Source organism: Anoplolepis gracilipes, chromosome 3 (assembly GCF_047496725.1).
Source record: "Anoplolepis gracilipes chromosome 3, ASM4749672v1, whole genome shotgun sequence".
Taxonomy (NCBI): Eukaryota; Metazoa; Arthropoda; class Insecta; order Hymenoptera; family Formicidae; genus Anoplolepis; species Anoplolepis gracilipes.
This window is the reverse complement of record NC_132972.1, coordinates 6703218-6717436: the sequence shown is the minus strand read 5'-3', so window position 1 is coordinate 6717436 and position 14219 is coordinate 6703218. Positions and strand designations below refer to the sequence as shown.

Here is a 14219-nt window from a genome sequence, read left to right as displayed (position 1 = left end):
TCTCTCTCTCTCTCTCTCTCTCTCTCTCTCTCTCTCTCCGGGACAATTCGGTCCAATCCGGAACGTCTGGTCACTTTAAATATTCACCATTTAATAAATTTTACTTTTTGCATAATATATAAATATATAAATAAATATCCTATTTAAATGTTAAGATCCTCTTTAACGCATGAGGAATCGGCATACTTTAATCAGAATTTTATTTATAATATTATGAAATATGATACACACAAGATTTATTTTTTAAATAATGTTATTTTATTCAAAGCTATTCTTCTTGGCAGTTTAATAAGGGAGATAAATCAGTTCTTTCAATTCCTTTACGGAACATCTCGTTCCGCAGAAGGAGTCAATATTTATGCATAGCCAGGTCAGACGGTTCTTGTGACTATCGACGAATACGGTAGAGAACGGTATCTAAGATGTACCAGTCTATTTAGTAATTGGTACGCGAAAGTATCTCTCCCTTTCTCTCTATTTCTATCATTCATCATTGAGCCTTTCATTCATCTCGTTTCTTCTCACATCCTTCTTATATATCTTTATATTTTTACATTTCATTGATGTAATAAAATATATTTTTTATTATAATTAAAATTATAAAATAATAAAAAATACAGGATTAATAATATACGCAAAACAAATAATAAGAAAGAATATTACAGATTTGTATAAATTATGTGTTTTTTTTTCTTGTATAATTTTAATTAGATTCTGTATTTATTTTATAAAGATAATCGCGATTGTATATTTTATTGTATACAATGTATATTGATTTATAATAAATACGGATTTAATGCTGCGGTCTACTTTAGAAGAAACAGTATCTGGAAGTAGTAATATAGAAAATGAGAGAAAAACGTAATAAAAATAGAGACACGCCTGATATCGATTAAATTCATTCTATAGTCAAAAGAAAATGTTTAAATTAATTTAATCACTTTCATTAGCAAATACTTTTTGTATACATTGTATTCTCTTTCATTAATCATCTGTTTAATTGTTTTTTCAAAACTAATTAAGATCTCGTAATGATAAATAAAAAGAGACATAATATCTCAACTTGTTTGTACAGATATTTGAATAATCGTATAGGATAATTAATATATAATAATGCAATTAAAGGGACAATAAAAAAAATATATTTTCTAATATATTAATTCTCTCTCTCTCTTTCTTTTTTTTTCTTATAAAGTTTTCTGCAAAAATAATATTCCGTCGATTCATACGTGTTTTATCGTTGCAGGATGAGTTTATTTGCGCGTCTCTCTCTATCGAATTATGATTAAAACTTTTTGTTCCGTCTCTCTCTTACTCTCCTACATCGGATTTAGTCATATTATTATCAGGGGCTACCCCATTTACACAACTAATCACGGTTTTCCGTGTTATTATCGAAAATAATAATGAGAATTTTCTCACAGACGCGGGGTGGAAATATGCGCGAGATTTCATTGTTAACACGACACACGTGACGCACCTTTAACAGCTCTACTTTTCATATTATATTTTGCGTATATCTCGCCATTTCCTCGAGCACAGTGTAAAATAATGAAATTTCACCAGGAACAGAAGGAAAATGATACGACAGTTTCTTTTCTGATTTTTTTTTGTTTTCGGTTCCCACGATAATTCCCTCATTCTTTTCTGACGTCGCGCGTGATTTCTCCATTCAACCTTTCATCGTATCTGCGATGTAGAAAGTTGTTTGCAAGTTTGTCGTTTAATTGCTCTATTCAGTATCAATTGTTATCTCTCCTTCCCTTCCCCTTTGCCGTTTGTTTCTCCGATTGAGTCGCGACGCCACTTCTTTCATTGGTTGAAGAAACAAGGAAGTCAAACATATTTATTCTAAATGTTGGACATTAAACATAGAAAATATTAATATGTTTGTTACGTAGATAATGATTTTATTTGATTATCTATCATTTTTGATTATCTATTAAGCCGCGAAGATATTACGCGGTTTTTATACAGCATTTTTGCTCCCAGTATAATAAGGAAAAATCAGCCTTGAGTTCCTTAATGATAGGAATAGTGGATTTTTACTATATTGCATGAGAAATGTTATTTATATTAGAGAGTAGAGATAATATCCAAGATTGTATAATGAGTATATTTAATGTAATTGCTTTCGTATCATTACTCTTCAGTTCCGACATATTTCTTCTAATCTTTCACTGAAGATTAATGTGCCTAACTTTATTTATAGATTTTTATAATTTTATGTAAATAATCGATCATATTTGTATTTACTGAAGTATTATAAAATCGTCAACTGTGTTATATTATTCTAGAAAATTTAGTTCAAAAATACTACAGGTTATTTGTATAAATATTGTAATAATATCTATTTCTGTAAAAATTTCTCGTAAAGTATTTAGATGGCATATAAAATATAAAATATTAGCTTGTCGCGTTGGATAATATATTAATAAAAATGTATCTTTCTTAGTGAGTGAGAACTATAGGTAGATGGCATTTGCACTTTAAGGATCGCAACTATCCGTTAGATCGTCGAGTAAAGAGCAATGCTTTCTCAAGGAATATTTTTCAAGCGCGCTCATGGTATTCTGAAAGATCATCTGAAAATGTCAAAATCCTCTGCGCTTCATATTTTCGTGTTTATCATCGATAGTCGAACAATTCGACAACGCAATTCGCATTCCTTTTCAGTCAGTCACGATTATTTTGCACGAAAGGATTATCGCTTATCGCGCAAAGTATGAATCCATTTTGTCTCATTATCAAACATTTTACTTTATACACAATTGCGCATTTCAAAATAAATTATGTAATATATAATCATTATCATCATGTTACTGAAGAAAAAATATTAATCAATATCTAATACTTTTAATATAAATACTGCAAACTTTGCGAGAAAGAGCGAGAGAAAATTATGATCATTTAAAAATTATTACAGTTAAAAATAATGTATTTTGAAGTTGTCACAACATATAACGGCATGACAGAACACAAAGACCTTGATCTAATTTTCCTCACGTGATATTTACACATGTCGCCGTGCTCGCCGCATTGCGTATACACTTTTTTCTTACACGAACCCGCAATTTTGTTTACATCCAAATTCTTTATTTTATATATATATATATATATATATATATATATATGATATTTAATTAATAATTATGAATATTTAATTTTGTAGATTTTACACATTTTCGGTTTTCTTAATGAAAGTTTAAATGACCATTAAATGATCTATATGAATTTAAATATCCTGGATTTAAAAAAATTATATTTAACTTTACTCGATCATATATAGATCTTTGAAAACACCATTCGTAATCTTATTCATCGTCAGCTCGCTTGAGGGTGGTCGCGATCAACTCGCAATCAACGAGCGCTTCCTCTTTAATCAAGCTTTCCTCGCTCGTGCTATCCATCTCGCACGTTCAACGCACTCGACGCACAAGCAAGCAGACAAGCAGGCAGGCAGGCAGGAACGGCTCGGCCAATCACGTGGCGCGACACTTCAAAACGAACGCTCGCCGGCCGCTTCACGTCGCGGACGCCGCGTGCGGCCAGTCACGCTCGTGCAGCTGCGACGTTTGCATCGTCGCGCGCTCGTGCCGTCGAATTCGTCACGTCCGATTTCGTCACGAGATTAAGTGCGCGAGTCACGTTCCGTCCGGGTCCAGGGTGCGCGAGAGGACGTTTGACGCAGCGACGAGAGCACTCGTCGGTCCACAGTACGCGGTATGTCGAGCATGCGCGACGGAAGCCGGTGGTGGTTTCTCTAGTAGTTGCCGCCCGTATCCGGATTCTGCAAGATCTTTCCCTGCTCGTGCGCGTGACGGCAGAATCCTTCGCGCGAGATGCGTCGCGACCCGGCCGCGTTATCGCGTTATCATTAACGCTCGAACATCGTTGAGAGCGTTCCCAGCGCGCGAGCGGAAGCTGGATTACCGAAAGTCACCAAGTCTCTAACTCGATCGCGAATCTCAACAACCCGGTGCAATGCCTAGGTTAGGTTGCTCTGGAAGCAGAAAATTGGCCACGAACGGGTCGAATCCACTCTTTTCCATCACCGTATGTATATGTATATATGTACATGTACATGTACGTGCCGCGAAGACTAATTATCGTTTCCGTCAAAGGACTCGCGCCACGTGCTCGTGATATTCGATATGAAATGTGATAAAATGCCACGAGGTAGTAACGAGGAATTGGATTAATACGGTGATCATTTATAAGCGAGAGTATTGAGTGACTGGCAAAATCTTTCTCGTACATTTATTTTTTATTTGTGTAAATTTTATTAATTACCACTTTATAGAAGGAGAGAGGGTTATTGGTGAGTTTTTACCAAGGAAAAGGACTAATTTTGCTATAAAATTACTGCTTCTAAATTGTTATTAAACTTATATTTTTTTTTATCATCGTATTTTATAGAAAACACATTATGTTTTTATTTTTTTTTTTTCTAAAAAATCGATTATTCTCTCTTTACTTTCAACGTGACATTTAAAGCATGTTTATTTCCCCGTATGTTATGATTCGCGTAAGGGTTAAGTCTCCCCGATTGCAAGGGATAATGACCTGCGTTCTCAAAATATGAAAGGCACATACTGTCTTCCACTGAGACTCGCAATACAGTTTTTCATAAAGTAATTCTATTTCTGTTTCGTCGTCGTCTCGCGTCACGAAAGCGCAACCTTGAAAGTCTCCAAGGGACAACCTAGCTTTACCCTACCCTATCCTATCTTGGATGATTTGGTCCCTCGAGAGTGTTGTAGCAAATTTGTTTGGAACACACTGGTGCATACAAAAGTTACATAAATTTACATTGACATAAGTAATTAAAAAAATTAAATAATACTAAGCTATTATTATTGTTCAATACGCGAATAATTTACATTACTATAATTATCTTAATCATTTAATTATGTTTATATTGTAAATTTGTGTACGATAACTTTTAATGTGCGCACTAGTGCACCAACGAAATTCACTATTAGATTCGTGCGAAGACTCGGAAACGCAATTTTCTTTAAGCTACGATTATTAATAGAATGATTGATCTCGTTCGCGCAAAAACTGCCGCTAGATGTTAGATAGCATTCCGCTCGCATCAGCGATCATGGCGAAAAGTTAAGCATTGTTACCGTTACGTAAAGAGTTCGCTGCTCCTGTCGGCCGCAATGCGTAATTAAGGTTGCACACGTCAATATCGTTCGTATCCGGTGGCATAAACTGGCACTGATCGATCAAAGTTCCGAGATGAGTCCTCTGATTCTAATTGATTAATATTTCTAATTCACGCAGTCGGCTTGATTCGAGTGTCGATTCCTATTGTTTACTTGTCATTAAGAACATATTTGACGCGTAAAGATCGATGTTGTCAAATATTTTTATATTCTTTTTTTTTAGATTTTAATTTGGAATGCACTATAAATTTGTTCCAAAAATTGCAATCAGTATTTAAATGTGAAACAATTTCATTATTTGATAGATACAAAAGAGCGATCAAAATATAATCTGGAAAGTCTTATAGATATCACAATCCAACAGTTATATTTTTTCAATTTACGTTATACGTTAAATCGAAGTAACGCGTTAGTTGACTCTGTTAACAAGTCAGCTGAAGGAGCTGCGCGATTTACATTCCCATTAGCATTGCTGTCACGTATAAAGGGAAAAAAATATTTTTACGAGTTAACGATGCATGTGGTAACCGAAAAATCCTCCTTATAATGTATCTCGAAACTGTACATGAACTTGTATATAAATATTTATTCTAGTTTTGTTTTGCATTTATTTCGTAATAATTATTTCTCTCAAATAGATTGTTGCAGAAAGTAGAAAAATGTAAACAGCTTTGTACTATTATTTTCTATTTGATTACATACTCTAACGTCTTATCAGAAAGTTTTTTTCGATTTATCGCTATTTAATATCCGTTTAGTATCGATTACACACACGTTTAATCACGACGAAATATTTTCGTCTCGTAACATTCATTTCACTCTTATCTTTTGCGTTGTTATTTTCAAATTTACTTTCAAATACGCGAGATTACTATCGGCGCAATTCCGTCGTTTACGTCTTTTACCTTGGGTTTTATGGACATGATAAACAAACATATTACGCGTGTGCGATACGTGGCATGATAATAGTCACCTATACTTTTTTTTATCACCGTATATGAATTTCCTATATATTCGAAATTCTCTTTTTCTCATTGCTCTATTTTAATGTTTGTATAAATACACGTTCGGTCTATGCCATTTGACACTATTCCCAGTCTTTTAAGATTATTTTTAGAATGTAGAATTGTGCGACGTTTATACTTTACTACACTCATAGTGAATAAATTATATCCGTGCATGCGAATATGGCACATATATAATTCTATTCATTTATAATGACATTCATGGCAGAGTGACCGTCTTTTCGCGTGAAATTATTGTTCTCTGGCAATTATTGTGCAATGAGATGTGACTGTAACGATTAATCCTAATAACGTATATCGTTTACGATCCTTTTCACCTGCGATCGCAACGAGACGCGTAAAATCCGATACGTTTAGCCTAACGATTTTTTTTTTACTTTTTCATTAAGAAGCGCGTCGTATGTCGAACACGTTTTGATCGGACATCTACCTCGAAGAAAACAGATTTTTCCTTCGTCTTTCCTTCGTACTTTTTCGGTTTGCGCTATCCCCAAATTCGTGCAAAGGTAATTTCGAAAGATGAATTTGTCACGAAAAACTGACTCGTCCGCCTACGAAAGCATTCTTCGCCGAGATTCCGTCGATTTAGGGCGATCGATCTCCAGGGCTGAAATTATCGCAAAAGGGGATCGCTCGATACCGTTCGTTATACCGTGTATGTACACGCGGTTGAATATACATATTGCACTTGTTTCTCTTTGAGATTATACTTTTCTAGTACATCCGCTCATTATTCATGCTCGAGACTTCATATTGTAGTTTTATGAATATCAAATATTTACATGATCTTTTCATCTTCGCGAATTATCTTATATTATGTTATATTATTGCGTAATTATTGGGCGCCTAAAAAATAATACTAATTGTCAAAATTAATCGTGCCAATATTTACATAAATAGATCGAGTATTTATTGTTTTTTTTTTTTTTAATCGAAAATGATTAATAATTTTAGATCTCTAATAAAGAGCCCTCTCGACAAAAAATATTTCTAAAATATTTTACTTAACGATATAGTTACGTGAATGTTATATCTAGAATTAAATATATTATATTAGAACAATCGATTGTCAAAGAAATTCTTCTTAGAACCTGCATCAGGTTTATTCGTTTTCCGACGTCTGTGATCCCTTGATACATTTCGTACGAATGCCGATCGGTGACTCACGATATAGCTGATTATTTCGATGCTCCGTTTTGATAAACTTGTGTTTGCTTCTTTCTACCTTTGCCACGATGTCGAGAGAACTTTACTCTTTCACCTACTTACACCTCGATGGACGTTATCGTTGCAGTTGTACCACAGACTATACATTCGCGTGTACATCGCGACACAAATAAAATATTTAATATACGAAATTTAATTTCGTTATATAATAATTATATAATTATTTGCGAATATTCGTAATTTAGAAATGAATAATTTTACAGCCTATTCTTTCAAGTAAATCAAAATAGTAATTAATTCCTTCGTAACTAATTTCCAAGCGATTCGTGCTTATTGTGAACGACAATTAGTTGCTCGTATTACTTATCAAACCTTGAAGAACGTTTAATCCGTACTAAAATTATGTTTTATAGCTCGAGTCAAGCGTTCTCAGATTTTATCGTATTAAAAGTGCCACGTATTTCAGGCACTAAATATATGATATTAAATTTTACGCGAAGAAATATTCTATTATAAAAAATATACGATAAAAAATAACTCTATAAAACGATGATACATATATATTTTTCCTTTTTTTTTTCCTTTTTAATAAATGTATGATATCGCGGAATTCAGAATATAAGCCCTGACTTCCGAGTCTCTTTTTAGTCTTCGAAAATAATTGACTAATAATAGATCATTGCATCATTTCCTGATTCACGATCGAGTTAAGCGAGTACCGTCCACAACGATAAAAGTGTAAAAAGTGCAACGACATAGACTAGTTTAATAAGGAAAATGTAATCTACATGTGCTACAGGTTTATACGTGTATAGGGCTTCAAAGACTGGATAAATCTATGTGCTACCGCAGAGATTAATGTTGATTTCCTGTGCTCTGTATAAAAGACTAAGATTACGTATGAAACGATCGTGGAAACACGATACTAATAATCGAACAACAAGCGTGTAAGACAAATAAAAAGAATTTATTATCGAACGGGAAGAGACGCGTGTAAAATTAACAGCTATTCGATGGTTTCGTGGAAAATCAAGACTTTGACAAAAGTGATAGCGCAAAATACATCTTTTTATTAAATGGAAAACAATGATTTACATTAAATTGTTAATGATGGATATTCACGTCTTTTGGATATTTGCTGATACATTCTGACAACACTGAAGATTAACAGAACAAGATCAAGATAAGGAGGAAAAAACATTTCCATAAAGCATTTCAGAAAGCTTGTTCGAAGGAGCTTTCGGTCTCTCAAAATCTTGATCGTTGATGGACAGGGTCATGTCAAGGTCATGAACAGCTCGACACCCCTTCGTGTGAACAGCGACGCATCTCCGAGCCCCCTGCATTCGCCTTCCTGTCAGCGTGATGATGAAGCTACCCCGTCGACCTCGAGAGGGAGAAGTATTGGTTCCATTATCACTCTCGGCGAATCCACCTTCGATAGTCTCGCATTGGACGTTTCCTACGCCGGCCTCGATGTATCCGGAAGTGATCTCGTTGACTCTAGCGGTAAACGAACGAGGCTGAAAGATTCATTGCGAGAGAATGCGTCAGATTCGCCGCAATTCTGGGAAGATATTGGGGTGGTTGACTATCTCGACAGAAAGCTGGGTCATCCCGACGAAAGCACACCGGAAGAACGTGTCGCGACACTTCGGGAAATCCTCGCCGAGAGGACGGACATTCACGAGGGCGACGGTGATCTCTCGGATTTCCTCTTCCACGTCGCGCGGACCAAACACGGCAAGATATACATAAGAGTTATCCGGACTCTGCTGTTGAACAGAGGTAAACATTGATTTAAATTCCGCCAAATCTCCACTTGCGTTTTAGATATGCGATGTGTGTATCTTGCGATCTTTTTATCAAAGAATTATTGCGTTTGAATATTCTCTTTCATTTCTATTTTTATATTCAGTAATTGTCTTATTATTACATCGTTTTATAGCCAATTAATTTATTAGCATCCAAAGAAAGGATGTTTAATACTAATATGATTTTATATGCCGCTATTTTTGCGGTTAACATTTTCAAATTAAAAATGTAACATTAATGAAATGTAACTATACTTTTAGCGAATTCAGTCGGACTGTTGTACTGGTGCGCACAGTTATCGTACATAAATTTACACTGGCATGAATAATTAAAAAAATAATTGATACTAAGAGCTATTGTTATTGGTTAGTACGAATAATGATAATAATTTATATATTACAATATTGTCTTAATGTTTGAATTATTTATGCTTATATTATATATATGATAACTTTTAATGTGCATCAGTGCACTAATGTACTAATCTAATTTACTATTAATTAATGAAATATAATTCTTAAACTACATTTTAATATAAAAAAGTTTAAATAACAATATAAACAATATAATAAAAATAAATCTAATAAACTTTAATTTTGATTTGATTTTTTGATATTAAATAAAATATTATAAAAAAATAAATTACTGTTTTCTTTTGTTAAAAATTGATAAAAATCTTAAAGAGGAAGATTTCTTCGAGAGACACTTGTATGTATGAAGTATCGCGATGTTCATCAAAATCAACGTTCGTTTATTTCTTTTCTCGTAAGTCTTTTATTTTCCTATAAATCGATTCAATATACGTTGCGTAATTTCGATGAGCTTGCGGTGTATGTTAGTGACGATTGACGATATCCTCGAGTCCACCCAGTATGTCGGAAATAATTACGCAAACTGTGGCGAAAACGGACGGCGATGATAATGATTGTATCATCAACCTGGAATTTCTTGGCGAACCTTGCGGCAATAATATACAGATCCCTTTCAATCCTGAGAGCCACGGACTCTCTGCGGATTTCCAGTTAACGAAATTCAGCGATCCGCGAAGAAAGAGCTTGCAAATGGAGCGACAGGAAAGACAGTCGCTACTCGACCTCGTCCACGGAAAAGAGGTGATTTTCTCACTACAAAATAGAATTGGTAGAAAGGATTTTTACGCTCGAAATAACTACCGACAATCTTGTTTTATTTAGATATCATTCGTCAGTTATGATATATCTTTTTCACGTTGACACTTATTATCAAAAATTATATATTCTAAATGACAGCTAAATATTTTGTAGTCTCAATAATAATCTGTTGTTCGTCAAAATAATTATAAAAAAAATATTCTTTCAACACCTGCCTGCATTCCTCTTGCAGTTTACATGCATTATAATTTATTTTTCTTTGCTGTATTTAACAAAATGTTGCGGAAACGACTTAAAAAAAAAAGCATCGACCTCTGTTTCTTCGCTCTATGAAAATTCCACAAACTTATTGACACGTGCAGGATGAAAAGACAAATCCTTACGCGACGACGTGCATTTGCGAGAATACTCGCGTGACAAAGTTGGACGAAGCTAGTAGAATGATGCTGGTAGAAACGTTCAATGTTATTCCTGCAGTCGTTGACGATCCATACGTGATGGGCAAGATTGCTTACGCCATTACCCATGGAGGCATTCACTCGCTGGGTCTCGCGAGATGCTCCAGCAGCAGGATGATTCTAGGCATCTCCGACGTTATGAAGGACGTCGAAAAGAAAACAGTGGCGTCCATAGCGATACGCGGTTACGCGGACGCGGCGCAGACGACCGTCAAGGATTGTCACGTCTTCCAAAACCCCTGGTGTCTGTTCGGCGGAATCGCCACGGTAGTGTGCCACCCTTACGAGATAGTCCAACCCGTACACGCAACCGTTGGTGACGTCATAGTGCTCACGAAGCCGCTCGGCACGACGGTGGTACTTACCATATCGGAATGGATGAAGCAGCCTGAGAAGAGAAGCAGGCTAATGTTGGCCATCACCGAAGAGAATGTCGAGAAAGCTCGTTCCCGAGCCATCGACTGTATGATCAGGACTAATCAAGTCGCCGCTATGCTCATGCGAAAGGTTGGCTTCTTCAAAATTCAGCTTGATATCCAGATCTCAATCTAATACGATATATGACCTACGAGACTTCTGTTAAATTAATAGACAAAAGATATAAAAAAATATTTCTAATTAATGCAGAAATTATTCCTTAAAACTGATAGATTAATCGTTAATAAATTCACCATCTTCAATTTTAGAAAAAAAAAAAAATATCACGTGGAGGAATTTACGCGCGCACGTATTTTTATAATTTAATATCACTCTACTATCACTTACTATTTGTCAGAGATTAGTTAGATTAATATTTAATCGAGCATGTATTACGTGATTAGTATTTTAGTCTTGATCTTGATAGTACGAAGGCGAATGTCAACAGACTCACAACTCATTAATCAATCCTTGAATGTCAGTATAACGCGCATGCCGCCTGCGAGGTAGGATCCTACGGTATTCTGGGCCACGCGGATCTCCTGGTGCGACGACAAACGAACAACGTCAATTTTATAATCCACAATATGCCGGTGATCGCGCGGATGAGCGCGATGTCGAAGATCACGGGAAACGCACTACCGCTTCTAAAAGGTGAAATGCCCGAGGTGTCGGGAGGGTTGCTGGTTATCTTACCACGGGAACAAGCGGCCGCGTATTGCAAAGCCCTGGAGAAGATCGAGCGCAGACAAGCGTGGATCATCGGGATCGTCGAGAGCGGCGATCGCACCGCGCGAGTGATTGCGAGACCGCGGGTGATCGAGGTACCTGTTAAGGATAACGGTGTCTTCTTATGGTAAACAACCAAAGGATCGCGGGATATCGTTCGTTAAGAAAGTAAAAAAGTCGACGAGATACGGCTGAACAATTTTACATGCTGCTCTTTATGGAATATTAGAGATATTTCCTGAGATTATATATATGAAATAGGTCGAGTTTAATACAACAGTAATAGAATAACTTTATATTTAAGACAGATGCAATTTTATAATAAGACAGATTATAAAATACATTTCACAAGCTGACGAATTGATTTAATAAACAGTTATGTTGTTATCACGTTTAAGATATATCTCTTGCAGAATTTTTAATACATCTTGAATATAATAACGGATTGAAAGGGATTTGCAATAAAATTTTGTCAAGTACAACTCTCGAGAGAGACGTGTGAAAGTAAGAAATAGTTTCTGTATTTATTCGCGATGTAATAAAACTATAATTAACTTAAGGTTTCACGAACCTGTCGGAGATTGAATCTATGGAAATTATAAGAGTTTCGATCGCTGCATATTAATCGCCATACATTATACAGTTATTTCGCGACTAAAAAATTGCGATGAAATGTGATCGTTGATATCATGTGTGTCTAATAGAGATGTGCAATTAACAATAATTTACAGTTAACGAAGCATTAACATCTTATGTATCGCCCTTCCGGTTCCCAGGTCATGTGAAATCCGTGAACTCGTCTCATGCATTTACGCGCGTCTATCTTTTCATCTCTTCCCACAATTACTTCTTTACACTTCTTGACACTTTGCACGCGAATTGTAGCGCGAGTTCCTTGACGTCTGTCGCGCTTAATTACAATGTTATAATTTTACGCTCGATAATTTTACGTAGATTTATCTTTTTTTCCGCTGAGATACCTATCTCTTTAAAGCGATTTTATCTAATTGTAGACTTCTTCAGTAATATATCTTTCACTAATGTAAAGTGTTTTAATAGAGATTAAATTGAGATGTACTTTTCTCGATTTTCTTATATTCTTTAGCTCATAATTTATTAACATTGAACTCTCTTTATTTTTTTCTTTATACTTGTGGATTATATGAAAAATAGCAGTTAGATCGGCACGTCGCGAAAAATTTTATTTTTTTTTCCGACAAAAATAATCCCGTTAGAAAGCTGTTTGACGACGAAATTAATAAACCCGAGAAACACAGATATTCGAGTGCCATTTCTCATCTCTTTCTCTGGTGCATAAACAGGAACATGTTTTTATTTTTATCTCTAACATTCGCCCGACGAGAGCTCGAGCCGGAATGCGCGACCTCGCGTTAACCTCGAATTGTTAGTGGTCGTATTTTTTTTTTTTTTTTTAGCTGGCGATGAAATATAACGCCACGCACGAAATATTCGACACGCTCGAGAAATCGATCGGATCTGCGCGACTTGCAGCCGGAAAGACCGCGTTGAGACCGTGAAAATTTAATTTTTATGGTGTATTATCCCGTCGATGGGCGATGCGAAGAGGAGGAGCGTTTCTTCGCGCTACTTCCAGCGCCTCGTCCATTTATTCTGTGCCCTCTACAACAGGATGCAATTTTGCAAAATTCTCTACCGCATAGCGCACGATATCGCATTTAATAACAGTGTTATCGATTTCGAACAGTCAAGCTATAATAGTGTGCTAACATGTAATGTAATACGTTGCTGTTTCCCTCATGTGCTTTGATATTACTCGTAAAATATTCACAATGATTGTCAAAATGTTATAAAAGTTAGCGAAAAGTTTAGATTGCTGTTTTTATATTACCAACTTGATATTTATTGTATCATATCATCGTTTACGTCAATTTAACATTTCATAAGTTGTTGAATCTTCCCTTATTCATTCAGAAAGGTCAAAATATCAATGTCACTTTCTAACCGTACAACTTCCCTTTAATATCACCGGTCACGATGGTGGTTTTTCCTCTCGTTACACCACCTGGTCTCAAATCGCGGAAATAAATGATATCTTGCATTAATATGACGTTCTCTATTTCCAATAACTTTAAATGTGCCTGCCAAGCATCTTCCACGATTTAATCAACGATATGTATATATTTTTTATCTAAAAAAATATATATTATAAATTATATTCAATAAACTACATAAAAAATATTATAAAATATATAATATATATATATATATATATATATATATATATATATATATATATATTACATGTTATATAAATTTATATTT

The 14219-nt window shown here is 35.1% G+C and overlaps 2 protein-coding genes across 9 annotated transcripts in view; both read left to right on the top strand.

Moving 5' to 3' along the window:
- Window positions 1–14219, top strand: part of Milt (trafficking kinesin-binding protein milt) — a 41983-nt gene that overhangs the window by 11833 nt on the left and 15931 nt on the right. Inside the window, exons 1-2 of one of the 8 annotated variants that reach the window (XM_072888645.1) lie at window positions 3546–3723; window positions 8182–9154. The exons of 3 other annotated variants lie outside the window; for them this stretch is intronic. In XM_072888645.1, coding sequence (XP_072744746.1) covers window positions 8656–9154 — 499 coding nt within the window. In that variant the 5' untranslated portion in view covers window positions 3546–3723; window positions 8182–8655. Of the gene's footprint in view, window positions 1–3545; window positions 3724–3755; window positions 4322–8165; window positions 9155–14219 lie in introns of those variants that run through there. 4 more of the 8 variants (XM_072888640.1, XM_072888644.1, XM_072888641.1 and 1 more) reach the window with 4 other exon arrangements.
- Window positions 9749–14118, top strand: LOC140664000 (inactive selenide, water dikinase-like protein). The gene is made up of 3 exons (XM_072888654.1): window positions 9749–10293; window positions 10674–11276; window positions 11669–14118. Exons 1-3 carry the CDS (start codon window positions 10054–10056, stop codon window positions 12044–12046), a joined length of 1221 nt encoding a protein of 406 aa, XP_072744755.1. The 5' UTR covers window positions 9749–10053; the 3' UTR covers window positions 12047–14118.

Coding starts and splice junctions, on each gene's coding strand:
- LOC140664000 (XM_072888654.1), top strand. CDS start 10,054: ATGTCGGAAATAATTACGCAAACTGTGGCGAAAACGGACGGCGATGAT. Junction 10,294..10,673: donor ACCTCGTCCACGGAAAAGAG/GTGATTTTCTCA, acceptor TGACACGTGCAG/GATGAAAAGACAAATCCTTA. Junction 11,277..11,668: donor CCGCTATGCTCATGCGAAAG/GTTGGCTTCTTC, acceptor CTTGAATGTCAG/TATAACGCGCATGCCGCCTG.